This window comes from Rhinolophus sinicus, linkage group LG01 (genome assembly GCF_036562045.2).
Source record: "Rhinolophus sinicus isolate RSC01 linkage group LG01, ASM3656204v1, whole genome shotgun sequence".
Lineage (NCBI taxonomy): Eukaryota > Metazoa > Chordata > Mammalia > Chiroptera > Rhinolophidae > Rhinolophus > Rhinolophus sinicus.
This window is the reverse complement of record NC_133751.1, coordinates 207,216,893-207,239,955: the sequence shown is the minus strand read 5'-3', so window position 1 is coordinate 207,239,955 and position 23,063 is coordinate 207,216,893. Positions and strand designations below refer to the sequence as shown.

The following is a 23,063-nucleotide window of genomic DNA, read 5'->3' as shown; positions in this document are numbered from 1 at the left end:
GCGAGTGTCACTGTGGTCCCAGGACAGAGACCCCTCCATATGGGACTTCAGTCCACCCCCACCACGACCCTGGGTGTGGGCAGGCCAGCATGGCACCCATTTTACAGATGAGGACGTGGAGGCTCTATGGGGCTCTGGTGGACCTCTCAGTGGAGCTGAGGACTTGGGCCTTGGTGCCCATCCAGAGCTGGGCCCCTCTCTGGGCACAGGCGGTTCTCCCCGGCGACAACGAGCACAAGTGTGAAGGCAGCCAGAATTACGTCTTTATTTAGCAAACTCTTATCCTCCCTTCCCAGCTCTGGCAGTCCCCGCCGGCTGACACCCCCAGCTTTGTATCTCCCCGAGTGTTCCTCCCTGTGGGACCCCAGTCGGTTGGCTGGGAGGACTCTGTGTGCCATTCAACAATGTGCCTGCCAGCTTCCAAGCTCTGCAGGTGGGTGGGGTCACGCCTGTCCCAAGAGGCCTGGCTGCAGGGAGGCAGTGGCCAGAAGATTCCTGAAGCTTCCTCCCCACACACTGTCTGTTGGGGCCATCACACAGCTGCAGGACACCCGCCCCCACAACCCCCTGGACTCTGGGCCCACCCTTCTCGGCCCCACAGCCTGGGTGGGGCCAATCCTCCTGGCTGCTGCAGTGGCTGGGACAAGCCAGATGCCACGGCCCGCCGTTCGGGACTCCATCCCCAGAAACTGTCCACGAGACACTGTGCAGCGCTGGAGGCTCTAAGGGAGTGTCCATGCCGTCCTCAGTCCCTTGTGGAGAAAGAGGTGGGTGACATCCGAGTGACCACAGGAAGTGGCCGTCCCTCATGGTCTGGCTTCGTGTACCCCCATCCCTGCTACAAGTTCTCCTCTGGGTCTGGCAGCTCACTTTTGAGGGCAGGGTGGTGGCCCCCTCCGCTCAGAGTCCCCTTTCAGCCACGGCCTCTCTCACCGACGGCCCTGATGCCATAAGCCTGCAGGTGGGGCCCTGCTCCGGCCTCCGCTGTGTGGCCTGAGAGGGGGCTGCTCAGCTGATCTCCCACAGGGAGCCTTCTCTTTGGGGACCAGATCCCCTGGAATGCCTTGGGGGGCAATCTCACAGCGTGACAGCAGAACACGTCTGTCAGTGGGTCGCTGCCTGTGCCCATCCGTGTGCCCATCTCCCCGACCGGAGAATTCGGGAGGGCCGTCCAGTCTGAGAGGAAGACCTCTTGCCTGTCGCACCCCGTTTTCTCCCAGCGCCTGGGAGGTGAAGGGGCATGGCCTAAGGTCACCAGAAGAAACTGAGGCGGGACCAGTGGGGGGCAGATGGAGGCTCTGGACAGGCTGGGACCACCAGCACCGGAGAAACTGAGGGACAGGACACCTAGGCTCTGGAAGGAGGGTCCACGGGAAACACAGGCTGGCAGGCTTCCCAGATGCCCAGGGACAACCAGGCAGAGGGATCTGGGGCTGGGACGGCAAGTGGTCAACATCGGGGCCGAATGAGACTGAGAGGGCTTCTTGGGTTTGGTGGTGAGAAGGATTCTGATGCTGCGTGGAGAGCCGAGGAGGAAACTGTGTCAGGGGCAGAGCTGGAGGACACAGTTAGCATGGGAGGGTCTGCTGGCCTGGCCTCGGGGCTCAACTGGCCACCAGGTGGGTGAAAAGGACAGAGAAGAGAAAGAACCCCAACCACCCCCAACCCCCTTTGGGAAGGCAGGCTGCCAGCCCATCTCAGTCTCCAAAGCTGAACATCTCAGCTTCTTTCTCCTTCCAGAAGGCGAAGCTCCGGTCTATGTAGCCACAGATGTCCTCGCCGTTGAAGCTGCCCCACTGGGAGCCGGGCCCGAGCTGCTGCGGCTGTGCTGCGGGCTCGGGGCCACCGCTGGGGGCAGTGGCGTGGGGCAGGGGCCCAAGCGGGGTCAGGCCTGACTTGCGGCCCGGCTCCGTGTCCCAGGCGGGACCGCGGCCGGAGCTGAAGAAGCGGGCTTTGATGTCCTCGAAGCCGTCGGTCCAGGCGCGGCGGCCAGCGGCCACCTCATCGGTCACGGCCTTGTGGAAAGCCCGTGCAGCCTCCCAGCCGTGGGTGCCCAGGTGCTCGAAGACCTCGAAGCACAGCAGGTGGCGTACCTTGCGCTCCTCAGCGGGCAGCTCGCACTCCAGGAGCTGGAAGTAGCCCAGCATGAAGAGGTCCAGCGTAAGGCTGCCGTAGGGCACGGGCGCCCCATCCACATGGGGCAGGAACTGCTCGGGGGACAGGAGGCCGCGGGGACGCCGGCTCAGTCGCCGCAGCTGCCGGGCGGGCACATGGGCCATGATGGCCTTCCAGTGACCCAGCAGGTGGGTGATGATGTTCCTCTGTTGCCACAGGTGGCCAAGCCGGGGGCCCTCGCAGGGCGGTGGGGAGGGTGGCCTCAGGCCCCTGGATGCCTCCTGCCCCCTGGGCCCAGCACGCCGGGCCTCCAAGGTCCTGCAGGCAGCTGTCTTGAGGGCAGGCGTGTAGGCCGACTTCTTCCAGTGGCTGAGAAACAGCATGACGATACGCTCCTTGCGCAGGTTGGCCAGGTCGGGACCATGCCCGGCACCCATCTCCGATGGCACCTCCTCGCAGCTGATGCCCGAGTCACTGGCCTCCTCTGTGTCGCCCGGCCCAGGCTCCCCGCCCATCCGGTCACCACGGGGCTGTGGGGAGGCTAGCCAGCAGCCTCTCGGGCACTGCCCGGGCTGGGCCCCCACCTCACAGGGCCCCGCGTTTGGGGCGCAGGGCAGGCCAGGGGCCGACTCGAAGTTGCCACGTAGCGTCCGCACGGACACCCCACACTCCTGGATCTCGCGCTGCGCCTCGCTCTGCAGGGGGCTGGCCGGGGCCTCAGCAGCGGCCTCCTGCAGGGGCCCGGGTGCCGGCCCCTCCTCAGCCTGCACCAGCCCGTTTACGCCCTTCAGCAGCAGGGACATACTGCGCACCAGCCGAGCCACGTGGCTGCACCAGAAGGGCAGGGGCTGCCCGCCGGGCACGGGCACCACGGCGCCCTCGGAGCCCTCGGGCTGGGGCTCCGGGCTGGGGGCCTCCTCGCCCTCCAGGCCAGGCGCCCGGGGCAGGAAGTGGCTGTTGACAGTGATGCTGACGAGGGGTGCGGGCAGCAGGGCCTGCAGCTCGGCTGCCAGCTGGCCCAGCTGGCTCTCGTACTCCTGGCAGCGGCGCCTCAGCTGGAGGTCAGCGATCTGCTTCTCCAGGTACACCAGGTCATCCTCCGTCAGCAGCTCTCCGAAGGGGCCCAGGATGGCCTGGTGGGTCTGCGAGTACCGCCAGGCCGCTTGCTCTGTGGGGCCCGCGCTCCCGCTGTCGTCCTGGGCACGGGGAGGGCAGGTCAGTGGGGCAGCGGGAGATGGCCTGTTCCTGCCGGATGCAAGCTCCTCGCAGGGGCCTGACTAGGTGCCCCCAGGCACCCCAGACCAGCCTTGGACGCCAGCTGGCCCTTGCCTGGACTTAGAGAGTAAACAGGGGGTTTGGCCAGCCCGTTCCAGGACTGAGGTTCTGGGGCCGGGGTGCCTCTGCTCTGCCACCCTCTTTCCTTCCCCCTCATCTCCTCAATGTTTAATCCAAAAGCTCTCTCCCCTGAGAGCCCTCCCTCCCCCACCAGCCCCCAGAACCTTCTTTGGGGGGAAGGCGGCCCTGGAGGAGGGGCAGCCTCAGCCACTGGTCTCAAGGTTCTTCAGATGTTCACCCCAGAACACCCCCGGGCTCGTCCTGCACTAGAGACAGCCCTGCCCCCCAGTGCTCACTGTCTGTGGGGGGACAGACACGGAGGGACCCTGAGCAGGGCTCGCTCCGGGCCCCGGCTCTGTGCCAGCCTGATGACGTCTTAGAGCCCCGAGGGAGGTGCCCACTTCACAGGGGAGGGCACCCAGTCACCTCCTGGTTGCCAAGAGGCCTGGGGTAGTCTGGTGCCAGGCGTTGCTCTGCACTGAGTTCTGATTCCTTGTCCCCGCAGGCCCAGGGCAGGGAGAAGATTTGGGGGGACAGCTGCTGTCCTAGGCAGTGCCCAGCCCACGAGGGGCCTGGGGGTGGGCACAGGGACGCGAAGCGTTTGGCCAGGCTGTGACAGCCAATCCCCTTCTGCCCATCCTCCCTCCATTCCCTGAGTTCTCCGCGTCTCCACCCACGCGCCAGCCTCCTCTCAGGGCTTCCTGGCTGTGCAGGAGGCCCGCCCCACCCCTGCCTTGTTCTGCCCTCAACCCTGCGCTCTTCCAGCCCAAGAGTGGAGGTCAGGCTGTGCCATTAGACCAGCACTGTCCAAAACTTCTGCGACATGGAGATGGCATGTCGCCACGACACACCTATGGCTGTGGAACTGAAACGTGGCTATTGCAACTGAGGAGGGGTTGACTTTTAATTTTATATTAATTAACTTAAATAGCCACATGTGGCTGGCATGATTGTAATATATTGGACAGAGCCTCTCTAGACCAAGGGCTGCAGAACACCTACCTCATTCAGACAAAATCGTACCCCGTTAGGGTAAGACTCTAGAACTACAGTCCACATGGCAGCTAGAGGGAGCCTGGTAAAATCCAACTCAAATTGCAGCCCTTCTCTGCTCCGATTTTCAGTCCTGTTGACTGCCTGTCCCTTCTCTGACCTCACTTCTACCCATCACCCCTCATTCACTCCTCTCCAGCTGCCTCCCAGTTCTCCCTTGGGCCAGCTACTCTGCCTCAGGACCTTTGCACTTGCTGTTTTCTCGGCTTGGAATCACTTGTCCCACATTCCCAGAGACCCTCTCTCACTTCTTTCTGGCCCCTGCTCAAGGTCACCTCCCTAGACAGCTGCCCTGAGCACCCCTAAGGAATAGCCCCTCCCCTTTTCACGGCTTTGCACATGGAATGGCCCTTTCCGCCCCCACACACAGCGCCGTTGTCTATCCACCCGTGTTCCCTGCTGGCATACAGGCACCAGTGAGGCAGGGATGGTCCCCTTCACTGCAGGGAACAGGGCTTTGGCACAGGGTCAGGGTGACACACAGCTCGCTAGATCAAAGAACATGTGGCAATCACACTTCTAGCACAGGTGAAAGGGCACTGCTCACAGCCCTCTGATCTGGTTCAACTTCATCCTCTGGCAGAAGAGGAAGCTGAGGCCACACGGGCACGCAGTGGGGTGCCTGGGTCTCAGGACTCGAGGTGTGGGCTCAGGGCCCCCAGCTTCCATACCCACCCGCCAGAACCAAGCTCCCCTGCCCTCCCCGCCGCCCCCCCTCCACCCTCTGGCCCCACCCCTCCCCATCTGGCCACGCCCCCACCTGCTACACTAAGCCCGGAGGGCCCCTCCCCGACCCCCACACTGGGCCCCACCTGAGCCTCTGGCGCAGGGTCTGCTCCCAGGCGAGCCTGCAGCTTCCGTACCATCACCTGCCGCTTCCACTCGGGGATGGGCCGGCCGCGCTCGTCCCGCGTGGGCACCAGCCCATCGAGGTCACCCGAGGGCAACCCATCCAACCGCATCACAGCCAGGCCCTCCTGGGCGTCCCCTGCTGCTGTCTCCCCCGCCTGTGCAGACGCAGGAAGGTCACTCAGGGCCCCAAAGGGATCCCACCCCGGAGAGAAGGGGTAGGTCTGCCATCCAGGGCCAGCACAGACCAGGCAGGAGGGGCGGTGGGGGCCGGCCAGGGAGGGTGGGGGAGACCATGGACAGGAACCCCAGCCTGTTAAGTTTGAGCTTTCTGAGGGCAGGGACCCAGTGTCCCCTGTGGGACTCGTGTGTGTGTGTGTGTGTGTGTGTGTGTGTGTGTGTGTGTGTGGTGGGGGGGGTACGGATTGCTAGCTGAGAGGCAACGAGATTCCTCCCTTTCTGCTGTATCTGCTGGGGAAGAGGTGGCCCAGGACATGCCATATAGATGGGGACAGTTGCGTAGAGAAAGTCTGGTGGCCAATTCTGGACTGCAGGACTTGTCAGAGCCTTTAACGTGCATTGCGCACTGTAACTCTGCAAGAGGGGCAACACTGTGCGGCATTTCCCAAACTTGCACAGAAAATCTCAGCAGCTGAGAGTTCCTGGGACCCATTCAAGGAAAGATTGGGCTGGGAGTTGTAGGGGCCTCATGCCCAGAGAGAGGAAAATGGAAGTGCACCTCCTTCTGTGGGTCCTGGGCTGGCTGGGAGCCCCCAAGGAGGGCAGCGGGCTGCCAGGCCCACCCTCCCCCATGGACTCCTGCTTCCTCTGAGGAGGGGCAGGAAGCATCCTGAGTTCAGAGCTCAGGAGGAGGGGCTTGGCATTCCCTGGAATGAAAGAAGGGACCCATGTCTTCTAAGCTGCTTGTGGCCCTGAAATTCCAATGTCCTCAGAACTCAGGGGTGTCCTCCAGAGCCAGTCTGTCCCCCCAGGACCTGCCTGACATCCAGGCGCAGGGAAGGTGCTGGCTACCCTGGAAGTGACCTGGCCTGGGTCCACATAGGAGAACATGGTGAGAGGGCAGCTGGGCTGAGGGTGGGCCTTGGGAGATAGTGATGTGGAGAGTGGGGACACACCGTGGCACTGGTGGCGACCCTCGGGGGTGCTGTGTGGGTCTTCTGCTCCCTCGGAAGAGGCTGGTCAGGCCGGCCAGGCCAGGTAGAGCTGCGAGACGCTGCTGCTGGGAGGAAGCGGGAGGTGGGTTCAGAGGGGCTTCCAGAAGGGACAAGGGCTGGGAGCAGAAGACTCTGCACCTGGGACAGAACCAGCCTTCCTGAAGGACCGCTGGACTTGGGGCGAGACCCAGCCAGCCCCCCACCAAGTGCCCAGGGTCTGGGCAAACTCATTCATCCCTCGGGCATCCATGGGTGTGCAGAGCCTGGCGGGCTGGGGAGTCTGCATTTTACCCCCCTCACCCCGTCCCAAGCCCATCCCACGCCCCCTTGCCACCCCCACCTCAAGCCTGGAAGGAGCTAAGAAGGGCATCGTGTTCAGTGGTCCGCAGACCTGATGGATGCAGCCCATCGGACCACAGAGCCCGTCCTTTTATCGCCCCAACGCCCCGTCCCGACCACGGACACACATCGCAGGGCCACACCCCGAGTGAGAAGCAGGTTCTGCGTGACACCGGACACACAGTCCTGCGTATGCCACATAACTACCATGCAGCCCACCGACCAGCGCTTACCCTCACTACGTAGGGGGCCTGCGGACCGTGTTCATGCCACTCCCTTCCATTTGGATAAATACTGCTGCTCACGGTCCCCTAATGGGTGGTGACCTGCAGTTTGAGGACAGTGCCTGGCGTCCCGCCAGCCCCTGGGTGCCCCACCTGCTGGAACCCCAGAGAGCAGCAGCACATCGGGAGGGGCCTGGGCCCAGGGCCCTGACCTGCCATGCACCTCTGGACAAGCGGGGGCCCAGAGGGGGGATGAGGCTGCCCAAGCTGGCACTGAGCTGTGCCAGGCAGGAGGGCCAGGCTCCAGGGGCTCAGCTCACAGAGGGTCACTGAGGGCTGGGCAGGAGGCTGCTTGACTGAGACTGTTAAGTGCCCATCGTGGAAAATGTTGATTTCACTTTAAAGTAACAAAGACAAGAAAGGAAATCTGGAAGAGCTGGGGGGCTGGGTGATGGGAGGGGTGACCCCAGCCCTGTTCTGAGTGTCCTGAGTGTGCCACTGTCTGCAGTCAGCTACTCCCCCTCCATCCCCTCAAAGGACCTCGGGGGCGAGGCCCACAGGGCCCACTCCTGTCACCCATGGCCCAGGCCAGTCCTCCCTGGAGACGTGTACTCACAGGTGGGGCTTCCAAGACCTGAGCCCCCTCTTCCATCCTCCAGGGTGCACCTGGCAGCTGAAAGCGGAGGTGGGGGAAACGGCGGGGGCGGGGGCGTCATCAGGAGCGGCACCTGGGGGTGGACAGGCCTGGTCAGTGGGAGGCCCAGGTGGGCCTAGACTTGGGCTGCCCCTCCCACCTGGTGGGAGTGTGGGGTGTCCAGCGGGCTAGCCCCACCCCATCTTACAGCAGTGGGGAGGGGCAGTGCATCCCGGAACAGGGTCTGCAGAGGGTCAAGTATGCAGGCGTGCAGGGCAGTGCCCCTCCAGGTTCTGTCCGTGTCTCTCCACCCCTCTGCACTAGGTGTCTAGGGCTCCCAACACCCCAAGCCACTGAGGGCCACCACTCGCTGTGCCCCCAATGCCACCGCCACCAGGTGACCCCCCATCTTAAGGCTTGGCTCACGGGCTCCCTCAGGAGGCAGTGTAACCGGCATCTCCGGGCGCTGGGTTAGGGGGTGTCCAGCTTGTGTTCACCAATTTGGCCTTACGAGAGGGTGTGCATACACACATGCACCCGTGCACCCATGTACACACACACGCACACGTGTAAACACATACACACACATACACATGCACAGACATGTATGCACACATGCACACACCCCCTCCCTGCCCCCGACTTCTGTGCTGAGATGAGCCACCTGGACGGCCCCCTCTCAGAGCAGGGCAGGTGCCTGGCCCCTGGGAATAGGGGAAAACCTCAAGGAACCTGGCACTCTTCTCAGCCCCATAAGCAGGAACTGTGTGGCTGTGACCCCATCTCAGTGAGGTGGCACTGCACCCAGGACCCATCATGCAGTGTCCATCCAGGTCAGCCTCCCCAGGACCTCTGGGAACAGAGCGCTGAGATTGGCCTGTGGGGCCTGGGGTCAGGGAATCCATGGTGGGGCCTGCAGGGGCACCACACTTCACTCCCACACCCGCCCCACATCTGCGGTAAGGCACAGGTGGGCCTTGACCACCTCTCCTGCCCCCAAGCAATGACAGGTGTGCAGCCAGGAGTCTTGACCTGGACATGTCCCCCCAACTCAGCCCTGCTTGGCCTCAGCCTTTGCACCTGACCAGCGCAAGCCAAGACTCCTGGCCCGGCAGACACACAGGGCTGGCCGAGCAGGGGACATGAGGCTGCTCTGACACCGCCGGCGTGGTCACCAGCAGGCTGTGCTCACCTCCCTGCCTCCACCTGTTCCTCTTTAGGTGGCAGAGACACTCTCCAGGAGGACACCTGGGGTGTCCTCCCAGGACCCCAGAGCCAGGCCTGCTACCTTGTGGTTTAAAGCTGGAAGTTGAAGGCTGTCTGACCCTGCCTTGCAGATGGCAGATGCCTGGGCTCCCGGTGGGCCAGTGGGCCTTGAGGCCCGTCTGACACATAGCCACCCCGGTTCCCATCTCAGCTTGTTCCCTCTGAGCACCCACCCTGGCCGGCGGCCCGAAGCTCCTCGCCCTCCTCTCCAGTGGGCGCCCCAGGTTGGCGCTGGGGAGCCCTCAGCAGAACAGAGGACCTGGTTCAAATCAGCCCCCTGCCGGGTATGTGGCCTGGGGCCAGGGCCACATCAGGATTGTGGGGCCTGGGCCGCAGCTTGGTGCAGTGCTCTGCTGTCTCTGCCTTGAAATGCTGAATTGTTTTTGAACAAGAAGCCTGTTTTCATTTTGCACAGGGCCCTGCACGTGAGGCTGTCAGTCCAGCTGGGGCCAGCCCCTCGACCACCCTGAGTGTCCCCTTGCTCATCCATAAGGTGGGCCAGTCCCACCTCCCACCAACGAGGTGGACACCCTAGCTGGCCATGCCAGCCTGGGCGTGCCCTCAGGTGAACCCTGGGTCTGCATCCACCACCTCTGGCCCCAGCCACCCTCCTGTCCAGGACCCTCCACCCGTGGAAGCCACTAGAAAGGAACACAGCCTGAAACCCCGTCTGCCGGCCACCACGCACCTCACACCTCGCTCTTGCGGGAATCCGTGCCGAGAGCCCAGGAGCCCCAGCACACAGGCCTGGGGAGCTTCTGCTGGCCCCCTGGCCCAGGAGGACCTGCGGAAGCAGAGGCTAGGCTGCAAGCATAGGGAGCTGCGGCCGACCTGGGCTGTTGGGGGCTGTCACAGCTGCTGCCCCTGGGAGTGGGAGGTGTCACATTAATATTTGAAAGCAGAGGTGTCAGGTGGCCAGGCGGGCTTGAGCTGGGTGTGGGATCTCTTACCTCATGCCTTAACCTTCCACAGTGCAGAGCCCAGGGGAATGGACCCTCTGGGGTGGTGGGGGAGACCTGAGATCCCAGGTCACAAGAGGGAGAGAACATCTAGAGAAATGCCCCAGTACAGCACTTCCACACCCAATGCAGCCCCACGGTGCAATGGGGAAACCAAAGCTCAGAGAGAGCAAGGGGCTTTCTCAAGGTCCCACAGCTGGGAATAGGCGGAGCTGGGATCAGAATCACTCGAGACCCCAGTCCTTACTCCTGCCAGGACTGGGAGCCGCTCCTTTGTGGAGCAGGGCCACCCTGATTAAGGAGGCATAGCTCTGGCTGCTCTTTACCTGGTGTTTCTCAAGGCGGTGTCTGCAGGGAGGGACCTGAAAGGACGGGCAGGCAGCTTACTGCTCGCTATAAAAAGCAGGATTCCCAGCTCTGTAGTCCTTGGCTGCGACACAAACTTCCTGTGTGAGCAGCAGCCATCTGTGGTGTGGCCCATGTCACATCATTCTGGGACTTGGCGGGCAAGGGGATCCAACCAAACATGATGCCTGCTCTCTGTGGTGTGTCTCATACCTAAGAGTCTCGTGTCTTCTTCCAGCGACCACATACGCAGACATAGCTTGGCTTAGGTGTTTTCAATATGGTCAAGTCTGAGCCCAGACCCCGCAGCATGGCAAGAGAAGCTGCCACTGACAGTCTGACAGGGAGCCCTCACTTCAGGGCCACCCCAATGCCCCGGGTCCCCACCAAGCCAGGACAGGGCTGTGGGCCCTGCTCCCTGCCCCCGCCGGGGAGCCCTCAACCTCTCCCCCCATGGAATCTGCTCTCAGGGGAGACGGGCAAGAATCTCCCGTCTGTGGGCAGAGGGGGCAGTTCAGCTGGGGTGGAAGCAGCCCCAGGGAGGCGGAGACAGAAGAGGCAAGAAGTTGGTCTGGGGCTCAGAGGAATGGACTTTGGCCCCAGGGCAGCACCTGCAGCCTGGGGGACCTCCTGCCACCGGGTCCCTAGGGTGGAATCCTGCTCCACTGCACCACAGAGAAGCCCTGGACCTCGGTTTCCTCGCCTGTAAGTCAGGGAAACTGCGGTTGTGGAGAAGATGAGGGACTATGGAGACAGATCATGGGACACAGCCCATCGCTGCAGGGTCACGAGGATCTCTGAAGTTCAGCCGGGAGTCTGCAGTGGGGTTTCCCTGGTGACAAGAGTACCCTTGTTCCCGTGTCCCTCGCTTAGGCCTTGGACACTAAGCAACCCCACAGGACTGCAAGGAGGTGTTGGGTCCCAACCTTTGGGGTCCTGACATGAGCGTGTGCTGCCCCCACATCGGGCAGTTGCCCCGAGGTTGGCACCCTTCCCATGGCCTGCAGTCCCTTTTCCTGTGTTTTTGGTGAGATTTGAGCGGTGCCATGCCTGCCATGCATTATACATTGAGGACAGCTGTGTCGAGCTGGGTTACAAGCCTGTAATGCCACCCGGGCCGAGAAAATCATGACCCACAGATGGGTGCCGGACACTGGTCACCACAGCTGAGATTCGGTTACTGGCTACATGGCCAGGCCTACCCCTCCCTTGAGGAGGAGGCTTCCCAGGGGACAGGGGAGTCCCTTGCCCTCTCTGGGCCTCAGTTTCCCCATCTGTCAAATGAAGGTGTCCTAGGGCCATTCTGGACCTGGGGGAGGGGAGAGTTAGCACCTGCTGGGTACTCAATGGGTGTTTCCTTTATTCTCCAACTAGGTTCTTCAATCCCACTTTACAGATGAGAAAATCGAGGCTCAAAGATGCTCAGAACTTGCCCCACAGCTCGGTGGGAGTCAGTACCAGGGTAGGGCAAGTAAGACAGCCCCCATGCCATGGAAGATGCTGGGGACTAAGCCCCCTGCTTGGGGGCCATGCTCACCATCCTGGCTGCAGTTCCTAACTGCTTCTGCCTGGCCAGGATCTCACTCAAACCCGACCCTCAGCCAGGAGCCCAGCTAGTTGCCCAGCCCACTGCAGGAGGGAGTTGGGGTGCCGGGGCCCCCTCTCGCCCCTGCCCCAACCAGAGCAGAGAATCCTAGCCCCTCACTGTGCAGAGGGGGTGCCCAATCCCTAGGGAACAGAAGGACTTGGCCAAGGTCAGGGTGGGGAGACCGAGGCAGGGCCTGGACTTCCTAAGCTGCATGCATGGCCTGCACTGGACAGGCCCCCCGGTGTCCTGCAGACCCGCCTACAAAGGGGACACCTCCCACAGGCCAGATGTTGCCACTACCTGTCCAGTCTCATCCCCCAGGCTTTCTGTCATGGGATGCGGTGACTACTTAGGTGTGGGTGCAGGCTGCCGTGCGGCAGGGAAAATGATGGCTTTCACCACCTTCTCGGAGCCCGACAGGGGAAGAGGCCAGCGCAGGTGACCTCTGGATATTGCGTTTCCATCAATATTGCATCAGCCACACAGCCTCCCGGCCTCGGCCCCCAGCTGACAGCCTGCCCTCCCACGGAGCCAAGCCTCGGAATGTGAGGCAGGTGGCCTGGGGGAGGGGGGATCGCTCCAGCTGGTGGTGAGAGGCTGGCACCCCCTGCTGCCCAGGGCGCTCACTGAGGGAGAAAGAGGCAGAGGCTGCAGCCCGACTCCCGAGGCCCAAAGGGGTTCCTGAAGCTCACTGGACACACTAGCCTGACAGGCTGTGGAGGGTGTGGACAAGCCCCCACCCTCCACCACCACAGGCGGGGCAAGTGGACGGGCTGGTGGGAAGGCTGCACACACAGCCCAGGCCGGCTTGGGGCATCCTGAATGAAGGGGACACTGCCTTGAATCCTGGGGTGACACCAAGAAGATAGCCAGGACCAGAAGAACCCCCAGGAAACCTCAGGAGTCAGGAGAGCCCTTGGAATCCCTGTCCACCTAAGAGAGTTGGGCACAGTGGCTGGCGGGGCTGACACACATACAGGGCAAAGGATGGAAGACAGCCCTCAAGGTCAAGGGCACGGGGGGGTGGCTGGGCTGGGGTCGGGCCAGAGACCCCAGCCAGAGGCTGGGTAGAACCTGGCAGCCAAGGAGCCGCTCAGCCCGTGTCCTAATCTCAGCTGCCGGCCCGACCCCGGTGACCACCCAGAGGCCTGGTAGGGACCCAGGTGGCCGAGGCATCCCTAGACTGTGAAGCTGTGTCCACTATACCAGGAACCAGCTGAGTTCCACCAGCTTTTCAAACCCAAGCCAGCAAGACAACCTTTCACCAAACAATACCCAAACGTTTAGTAAATAAACAGTAAATAAATTACTTCAGCAGTAACGGTAGTTCTTGTTTCTGAAACTGTGACATCAGGACAAACCAGGACACTGGTGTGTGCCCCAGAGCCTCTGAGCAGCCCCTGAGTCATGGCAGGTACTGTGGGCTTCAGGCCGTGGTGACAGGGGCTCTTTGCGGTGGCTGGGTGAGGACTGTCCCGCAGGCCCAGGGCCAGGACGGACTGCAGGTCTGCCTCAGCTGGGCCTGGACGCCCCTGAGACCTGGAGGCACAGCAGCCTCGTGGGGAGACCAGTGTGGGGGCACCTCTCCTCTCTGAGCTGAAAATGGGTCCAGCCATCCCTGGGACAATTTCTGAAGGGGTGAACACTAGAGAGAACTGGCAGGTTGGGACGAATCTTTCACGGTAACTGCCTTGGGCCTAGAATAGGGAGGGGACCACAGGAGGGCTCAGGGAGCCTGGCTCCCGGCTGACCAAAGAGCAGACTCCACCAACCTGCACAGCCGTCCACCTACCCACTTGTCTGTCTGTCCATCCACCATTTGCTCACCCTCTGTCCGCTCCTCCATTCATGCAAACACTTGCAGCCTGTCACGTGCTGGAGTCTGGGGCCAGCAGGGCAAAGCCCTGTCCTTACAGACGGGGAAACGGCTCGCTGAGAGGAGAGCAGGGCTGAAACCTGCCGCTTCTGGACTGGTGGGGCTGACGGGGCCTCGTCAGGTCACCTCACTGAGAACCCATGGCCCTGTTCCCACCCCTGGGTAACCTCAGGCTGACATAACATCACCTTGGGAGCCATGGCCATCGGGGTCCCAAGTCATAAGCAGGGTGCAGCCCAGGTGGATGGCAGGCCTTGGCCAAGGCCCAGCCACAAGCCACCCCAGTCCCTGTCACAGCCCCGGCCCTGTCACAGCCCTGGCCCGTCACAGCCCCTGCCACAGGCCCAGTCTAAGCCCCAGTGACAGCCTGTGGCTTAGCCCTGGCCCAGGCCCCCTGTGCTGCAAATGACATGGTGTACACAGTGAGCTTTCTAGCTCACTCAGCAGTCAGGGCAGCAGGGAGCCCTGCCACCCCAGCTCCCCAGGAGGGACAGGGACCACAAGGCTTACCCGCCGGGCCGTCTCCCGCAGGTACTGGGCGCAGTCCTGGTGTCCGTGGTACTCCGCCAGGTCTGCCGCCGTGTAACCATCCTCATCCCGCAGAGAGGGGTCCACATGGTGGGAGACCAGGGTCTGGCAGCACTGTAGGGAGTGGGCACGTGGGACGGGTGCACGCCCGTGCCCACAGCACCCCCCAGGTGACGATGGGGGGCAGGCACCGTGCACACAGGTCACTCTGCCCCATCTCCCAGGTGGGGACTGAGGCTGCTGCCAGCTGGGGGACCTGCCCAAGGCCCTGCACTGTTCTATGCAGGGAGGGGCTGAGTCCCCGAGCCTCACCCCTGCGGCCCTGTCCTGCATGGGAACTCATGAGGTAAGGAACTCGCCAAGGGCTCAGCTGGTCCCTCAAGGATCCCGGCCTAGAGCCTGACTCTGGCCTGGCCCTTGTAGCCCAGGTCCTGGGCTTTAACTACAGAACCAGTTTCCATTTTCATGGCCACTCTCAGAGCTGTGTGTCATTTCCACGTGAAGAAACCGGTGCAGAATGATGGCCCGACCACTGCTGGGACTGGGAGCAGAGGGCAGTGGTTCTAGATGACTGAGGCTGCCGTCTGGAAATCCGGGAGGTAGCCGTGCCATGGCAGAAAGAGCTGGGCAGGTGGATGCACGTCAGGGAGTGACAGAGCCAGGCGGGTTACACCCAGCCACTCTCACATCGCCGTGAAAAACAGACTAGACGTAAAAGTTCCCTTCCTAAAGCATCACAGAGGTGACAAATGAGGGATTCCCAGGCTAAGCTCAGGAGACAAGGACACTTCGTGGGGATAAGCCTGCCACTCAGAGTCCTTCTGCGTTAACACATTGCGTACGGATTATGAGAATCTTCACAAGGGATTTAAACCCCGCCGTACGCAACGTGTTAAGAGCGCACAGATGTAGGAGAAACGATCGTGACCTGGGTGTTTCTTTCTCAGCCTCCTAGGACCAGGGAGACCATCAAAAGCCACGGGTGCTCCAAAGATGAGACTCTGATTCCCCACCTCCCACTGTGCGCCAAGCGCTCCAGCCTCAGAGAGATGGTACCCGAAGCCAACCAGCCCACTGATCTGGGTCACACGGGGGCTCCAGGGGCCCTCGTGCCTACAGTGTGAACTAAGTGACCCTGGGCTCGCAGGTCTCACGTGTACCTGACAGGCAGAAGCAAAGAAGACCCCATTCAAAGCCTCGATGATGTCTACGAATCATTTTTCAAATATAGTGCGCACCAGACAGTCAAAGAAAACCAAGAATACAAGGAAATGAGACCAGAAATGAGACCGGGAGATGCAACACACAAACAAACAGACACCCAAAGACAGAACGTGCAGACTGTAATGTAACCATGCTAACCACTTTCAAAGAAATAAAAACCAAGCTGGGAAATTCAGGCGTGGAGTGATAAACTATAAAAAGCGACACACAGATTTGAAAAATGACTAAGTAGAGGAGGTTGAGACCATAAACACAGGAACCAAGTTAAAAACTGAAGCTGAAACATCAGTAAACAGAAAACGGGTCAGAAGAAGTAATCCAATTACGGCACAGTCCGTCAAAAAGATGACAAAAGGAAATCAGTAGCTACAGTCGGAACCACTATTAATCCCAGAAGGAGAGAGAGACAGAACGGATGCATAGGTCGTACCTGAAGAGAGAACAGCTGAGAATCTGACAGAACACATTAAGAACACCAAAGCACAAACTCAGGAAGTCCGACCAGTCCTGAGTAAGCTGGATAAAAAGGCATCCGTGATTCCGTATGGAAAGCCTTGAGATACCAAGAGGAACGAAGAGGGGAAAAGGGGTAAATTTGTGGATATGGTTGAATTAAGTCTATTCATTGGCTGAATGAAAAAGAACGATTTTTCTACATATTTGTAGAAACTGTAGAAATAACATATTAAAAATGGTCACCTCATTCCATTGGGCCTCACCCCCAATCCCTCTGCTCCCCTCTCTCCAGCCACAGCAGCCTCTAGGCTGTGCCTTGGAAAGCCCAAGGCCATGCCGGGAGTCAGGGCTGTTGGCACCATCACGCTGACCAGGTGAAGAGATGAGGTAGGGAGGCCTTCCCATGTGCCCTCACTGTGCCAGGCACCGTCTGGGCTGGCACGTGGACCACTTCGTCCGACCTCACCAGCCACCCTGTGAGGTTTATTATCAGGCCTGTGTTACACAGGAGATGAGGCACGCAGAAGTACCAGAGGCCCCTGCAAGGTTGAAACACTCGAAGTGGGCAGCCTGGATCCAAAGCCATGGCGCTAAGAGCGCAAGACCTAACCTCCACCTCGGACCACAGCGCGTCACAGGATGAGAGGCTGGCAGGCGCCTCGGAGCTGAGCCCGTCCAGGGACCTCCATTCCATCAGACCCAATGCCCTCTTTTTACTGCAAATATTTCCTGACACCTCACTCACCGTTCCCACATGAACTCCATAGATGCTATAAGGGACCTGCACACACAGTTTTTAAGTAATTAGCATTCCACTCTAAGTCCAAGATCTGGGAGGAAAGAGAAATAACTTATAACGTGAAAAACATGCACTGTAAAATGTGCGAGAGTGCTGACGCTGAGGACGCAATTCCACGGGGGACTCTGGAAAAATGAGAAAGGCACTGAAACGGTCAAAATGGTCATGACTGAGTGTCCTGTGCAGCACACGTTTCTGCTTTTCCTTCACTGCCTTCGACCCAACAACTCTGTAAGTTGTAAAAACACCTGCTGTACCACAAATGACTTGTCCAGAGAAAGGCAAAATGTCTGTGTCTGGGGAGTGCGGTCGCTTATTTCCCTGTCAGTATTGACTGGTTTGCATCCCTCAGTCTATTTGTAAACTCACCTCCTCGTTCCTTACTTGTGTGTGTTGTGAATTACTGGTTTCCTCACTAATTAACGCGTTCAGTAAAAACCCCACCAAGCTGCCTTACCTCCGTCTGCCCGTTCTCTGCTGCATCATGCAGGGGGGTCCCACCCCAGGAGTCTCTCATGATGGGGGCGCCCATCAGCAGCAGCCGGTCGAGGATGGGTGTGTGACCGCCTCGAGCTGCAAAGTGGAGGGCTGTGGCCCCCTCATTATCACGAGCTGTCAGGCCGATGTCGGTGAAGGTGACCTGGGGAAGGAGGAGGGAGAGAGACAGAGCAACTGAGGTCCTAGGAAGGAGGACATGGGGGGAGTCGCATGTGGAAAGCCTTTCTGGCCCTGGGACCCCCTGCCCCCTGCTCCTCCCCTGGGATGAGCCCCTACGGTGCTTCGTGGGGCTTGCCGGACCGTCTTCCCTCCTGCCGACCCCTGGTACCACCTTGGACACCCCGCACTGCTCTGACTGTGTCTTCTCCCCCTGCACAGCCCACCCACTCGCTTCCATATGCCGAGCACCTGCAGCCAGAGGACGCCAGGGTCCCAGTGCGGGGACAGGCACATTTCTGGGGGGCTGAGGTCTGAAGCAGACAGGGTTAGAACTACAGGACAGGGTATGGGCTGACGACTGGAGAGCAGGAACAGGGTTTTGTCCTGGAAGAGAGGCCACTTTGTCATGAGGAGCCCAGGAGGGGATACGGCCTGAGCAAAGGTGTGGCGATGGTGGGTGCCTCAGGGGTGAGGGGCCAGCCTGGGAGATGCACCGGCAAAGGGATGCGGCCGGCAAATGCTGGCGGCCTGCGAGGCCTAGGTGAGCACCTGGACTTCACCCGGGGCTGGCGGAAATCATTTGTTCCTTCATTCATTCACTCACTAAACATCTTGCTGAGTGCCAGGCATGGGGAATGCAGCCCCTTCCACTCTGGGGCGGAAATGGACAACCAGCAAATGAAGTCAAATGCACAGTCTGTCAGGTGTTGGGGCCATGGAGGGAAGAGAGCAGGAGAGCAGGATGGACTGCTGGACGGGTGGCTGCCATCCTAACCAGGTGGGCAGGGAAGGCAGTGGGGGGTCACCTGGGGAGCTGCCTGCCAAGCAGAGGGTACAGCACGTACAGAGGCCCTTGGGGAGTGGGGCCAGCCTGCTGGAGGAAGGGCTGGAAGAGAAGGTCCCCCAAGAAGTGGGAGGTTCTGAGTCTGGAAGGGCTCTCCCTTCTCCACCAGAGGCCAGCCTGACCTTCAGTAGCTCCCAGCGCCCTCAGAAAAGAGCTCTGGTCCTCGCGGAGCCTCTGTCTGCCTTTCCCACCTCACCCCACCCGCGGCCAGGGGATCCCCAGTGCTGATGAGCTATGCCCCTTCCAGGAACTTGTTTCGGCCCCACCCTTTGCCCTGCCACCTCCCGTCCCTCCTCAGAGAGACCTCCTTGCTCTGACTCCATCAGGTTTCTGATGGACCCATAGAGCTCGCGGAGACCCCACTTGGTCTGGTTTTCTGTGGTGGAGGTAGGAAGTCCCCAGCCCACCCCAGAAGAAGGCATCCCCCACCCCCACCCAGGCCACTTTATGCTCCAGGGTCTCAGGGCTTCCTTCAGGAAAGAGGCCTAAATGACCCCTGCGTGGGTCCAGAAGGGGAGAGGGGTGGGGATTAACCCTGCTCTGAGGCAGCTTGGCATGAACAAGTGGCCAAATGACCAGGGCCAGGCACTGCAGGTGACAGGTACTGACTGGTGACAGGGCACCTGGGTGCCACCAACCCTGAGAGCACCCAGGAGATGCAGTAGGACTCCTGGGGGAGGGGCAGGAGAGCCTCAGGGGTAGGTGCGGCAGGTCCCCACAGCCTTGCAGGGGCTCTGACGTCCATCCAGGCCATGGCCAGCCACAGCCAGTTAGAGCTGTGAACGCCCGGCTGCACCCCGGCCCGGCCTGGCCCTGGCGACCACGGGTGCTTGAAACGATGGGCGGGTACATCCAATCCCCAACGACCCTTCTGGTCCCCAGTTCTCCGGAGGGCAAACAGACCCATGGGTGGAGCGCCCACCACAGCCAGGCCCTGCTTGCTCGGAAGGACTCTGGGCGTAGGCAGGACCTTGCGGGTCCTCCCCTCCCCCACCCTCCACGCCCACTTACCAGCCAGACGACTAGCGAGTAGTGGCCGCGGGCTGCGGCAGCGTGCAGCGCGCTCATGCCGTCCAGGGCACGCAGGTGCACGTCGGCGCCGCAGTCCTTCACCAGGAACTGGGCCAAGTGCAGGTGGCCTTCTTGGCAGGCCAGGTAGAGTGGGGAGGCGCCGCTGCGCGTCCTACGGTTCACGCTGCTGCGGGGGAGGAAGGGGTGCAGAAAGCGATTGGCCGGGGTCGTGAGGGTGGGGACTGTTGTAGCCAAGGGCCCAGATCGAGGGGAGGGGCGGCTCGGCAGCTGGCCTGTCTTTTGCGGCCACTCTCCCTTGCCGGCTGAGGGGCCCCAGCCGGTCACCTGTAGTGTCGCACAGGTTGCGCACCGCCTAAATGCACCAGCTTGGGGGACGGGAAGGGGCAGGGGAATGGGGAACGCTGGCCGCAGGCATCCTACTCCGCCTACTCTCTATCAAGCTGTGCGCGCTGCCGGTGCTTGCCGGCAGGGGGCGCTTCGTAGGGGGTGGCTAGTCCAGTGGCCCGCAGTGGGCAGGTCAGTGAACTCCAGAGCAGGAGCCTGCACTGCAAAAAGGGGCGTTGTGAGCAGGCCGCTAGGCGGTCGGTGGGCGCGCAGGCTGGCGTTCGTGCAGGTGTGCATGGACTGGAGCAAGGTCCTGCGACTTCCCACATCTGCTCTGCCTCCACGGGCTGTAGGGCCAGGTGACTTCTTGGTCCCTAGTGACCTGCTGCAGGGAGGCGTGGTCCCCTACCCAGAGCCAACTGACCCCATCCCCAGATGACACAGACTTCATTTCTGGCTCTTGCAGTAGGTGCCAGGTGGAAAAGTGGGCCCCGGGGCACGGAACCTTCGTGTGTGTGTGTGTGTGTGTGTGTGTGTGTGTGTGTGTGTTAATGTGAAGTCTCCAGTTTTCAAATGGCAGAAACCAATTTATAAAGCTGCGGGTCTGTGAGACACTCTGGCCCCCAGGCCCGGGCAGCCAGTGGGCACACTCTGGGAAGCTCTTCAGAGGCAAGTCCCAAAAGCCTTGGCCAAAGGGCGGGATAGGGGACCAGGAACAACGCACGCTGTTCCACAGCTGAGCTGTCAGGCTTGTTGGGAACACGCATGGGCCAGCGGGACAGCAGGCTGGCCCCGCCCCATCCTGTCACCGTGCATCTGCACTGCAAGGCCCACCTCAAAGGCCACCAGCCCATTGTCCTCTGCCCCCGGGGCCAGTGCCCTGGACTCCAGCTCCTCACCTGCTGTGGGCAGCCGTCAAGAGCTTCAAGCAGGTCAGGTCCCCGCTGACGGAGGCATGGTGCAGCGGCAAGGCCCCCTCCAGCGTCTCCAGCGTGGCCGCGTGGCCCTCTCGGAGAAGCCACTCCACCAGCACGGGGTGGGAGAAGCGGGCGGCCAGGTGCAGTGGGGACACGCCCGAGGCGTCTTGGTCCTACCGTGGCACAGGCAGGGCAGTGAGGGGGCGGCAGGCCCAGACTCACTCCTGCTGGGCAGCACCAGGTGGGCCAGGGCCAGCCTTGGGGTTCACACTGCGGGGAACCCCACCTGCCTGACAACTCCTGCTCCTCCCCCTCCCCTCCCCCACTGCTGTTTGCTCCATCGTGGAGGGAGGCCCTCAGGCTGAGTGAGGCCACCTGTTCAAGGTAAGGCCATCTGCTTCCGGGTCCAGGTCTTTTGGGCCCAATTCTGAGACGCTGCCACATCTTGGGTCCCCTTGCCTGAGCGCAGTCATGCCCCTTGCCAATCTCTGCTCAGTCAGAAAGGCTTCCACTTGCCCAATAGTGCCCACGCTGGGCTTGGCGGCCAGCTGCATGTCCTGGAACACTGACTCCTGGCTTTGGCCCCCACCCCCACTGAGTACCTATCTATCTACCAGCCACACATCCTCGCGGGGGCATTTCCCCCAGGGGATTGGCAGACCTGGGCATTCCCCGTCACAGAGACGGCACCACTCTGCCCAGCAGCCTCTTGGGGTTGTGGAAAGGGCTGATGAGGACAGCGGAGCTGAGGCCATGGCACTCCCAGGCTGTGACTGGTGAGTCTCCATCTCCTGGGGCCCAGCGGGTTCCCCTGACGCCCACCCAGCTGTCAGAGCTTGCTCACTGTCCTCCCAGTTCTTTGCCCACACAAAGGGGCATGAGGAATGGGGAGAGTGTGGGTCCTGGTAGAAATGCCCCGACAAGCCCTGGACACCCGTCTCTATCAAGGCTGCCGGCCCAATGCCCCCCAGAGCTGGGCCTGTGCTGTCACCCACCGGGGCCCCCAGCTCCTGAGCCCACGTGCCCACTGCACTTATTCTTTGCTGGACCCTTTGGGAAACAGGCCCCAGGGATCAGGCCCGATGAGAACACTGGCAGGCCCCCCACCAGCAAGACCAGGCGCTCCTGTGGGGCGAGAGAGCCGAGTGGCTGCTCTGTGCACTGGGGGAGACCAGGTGGTTTATGAGGTGGCCTTGGCTTTCAAGAGCTTTGTGTTGCTTTGGGGGGGGGGGCACAGAGACATATGGCAGAGACCTAGCCGTGGGGTTTGCGTGGTGGGTCCCTAAGAGAAAAAGAAAGAGCCCGGGGCCGAGGACCTTCTGGCTCATGGCTCCCGCCTCCCTTGAGGCACATGGACAGCGGCTCTGCGTGTTGTCCCCACTCACTCAGCTGCTGTCCCCACTCACCTGGAGCCCGCAGCCCCCTTCGCGTACCAGCCAGCACAGCTCGGCCAGGCTGCCGGTGGCAGCAGCGTCATGTACCGGTGTCGCCCCGTTGTGGGCCCGTTGGTTGCTGGGCAGCTTGGCCCGTTGCACCAGGAACTTGACACAGGCTAGGTGGCCAGCCCGGGTGGCGTGGTGCACCAGGCCAGCCCCCAGGGCATCGACAATGCCTGGGCCCAGGGCACCAGCCTCTAGCAGCCGCTCCAAGGTGGCCAGGTCCCCGTCCTTGGCGGCCGCGAGCGCCCGTTGCTCCTCCATCCTCAGGCCCGGCCAAGCGGCCGGCTCTCAGGGCTCAGGCACAGGCCTGGCTTCCTGTTTCAGGTGTGGACGCAGCTCTGGGCTCCGGTTACCCGATAAGCAACACACAGGGCAGATGGGAGGCGGCGGGGTTGGGGGGCCGGGCCCTGCAGCCTCGCCCGAGCCACTCCTGCGGTGCTGCACTGTGGTGGGCAGAGGGTGCAGGGGAAGGGCCCACACCGGGCCCAGGTTGGTGTGGGTGCCAGCCAGTGGACACTGCCCCGCAGCTGGACCGTGCCTGTTCCTCCCGTGGTGAGGGCTGAGGAGATGCGTGTGTGTCTCAGCCTGAGTCAGACTTCCCACATCCAGTGGGTGTTTACAGTTACAAGTGTCCTTTCAAGAAAGTAGCAGGCTCTTCAGCGTCTGCTTCCCCCAGTCTGGGCAGCGGCCCTGAGGCCCCTGCTGGCCTGTGGGGAGGTCACCTGGAAGGGTAGACCCATCCACAGTGGGGCTCTTTCAGGGAACTTAACCACCAGGTGTGTGGCAGTCTAAATGTTTGGCTATGTCGTCCCACAGGGAGCCAAGGGCCCATCTCCCTCTGGGAAACCTACGCTGGATCCTGGCCCTCAGCTGGCCTGAGGCTTTGGAAGGCCAGTGATGGGCGCAGGGCCTGACACTGGACGGGGGCCTCGGAGGTGAGAGTGCGGGTCTCGAGCCCCACGTCAGCCCACCCTCCAACCACAGCGACTGAGTCTGTGGGGCTGCGGCTAAAGGTCCCAAGTGCATTTTCCAGACTGTTCTCTTTAGTGGGGCTGGACACCCACAGGTCTTTGCTGGGGAAACCG

The 23,063-nt window shown here is 61.6% G+C and overlaps 1 protein-coding gene across 2 annotated transcripts; it reads right to left on the bottom strand.

Moving 5' to 3' along the window:
• Positions 1-241: 241 nt before the first annotated feature.
• Positions 242-22,353, bottom strand: ESPNL (espin like). Of its 2 annotated transcripts, XM_019740873.2 has the most exons (9): positions 21,946-22,353; positions 20,522-20,712; positions 19,278-19,464; positions 17,223-17,405; positions 14,269-14,400; positions 7,707-7,818; positions 6,489-6,589; positions 5,316-5,510; positions 242-3,311 (listed from the first exon to the last, which is right to left on the bottom strand). In XM_019740873.2, exons 1-9 carry the CDS (start codon positions 22,237-22,239, stop codon positions 1,698-1,700), a joined length of 3,009 nt encoding a protein of 1,002 aa, XP_019596432.2. In that variant the 5' UTR covers positions 22,240-22,353; the 3' UTR covers positions 242-1,697. The 2 variants fall into 2 exon arrangements, with proteins under 2 accessions (XP_019596432.2, XP_019596433.2); XM_019740874.2 differs by lacking the exons at positions 14,269-14,400; positions 17,223-17,405; positions 19,278-19,464; positions 20,522-20,712; positions 21,946-22,353 and adding an exon at positions 9,679-13,061.
• Positions 22,354-23,063: the final 710 nt, after the last annotated feature.

Excerpts from the sequence above, each read along its gene's own strand:
- ESPNL (XM_019740873.2), bottom strand. The coding sequence starts at position 22,239 with ATGGAGGAGCAACGGGCGCTCGCGGCCGCCAAGGACGGGGACCTGGCC. Across the intron at positions 19,465-20,521 it reads TTGACGGCTGCCCACAGCAG|CAGCGTGAACCGTAGGACGC; the intron begins GTGAGGAGCTGG and ends CCTCCCCCGCAG. Across the intron at positions 14,401-17,222 it reads CAGAGAACGGGCAGACGGAG|TGCTGCCAGACCCTGGTCTC; the intron begins GTAAGGCAGCTT and ends CACTCCCTACAG.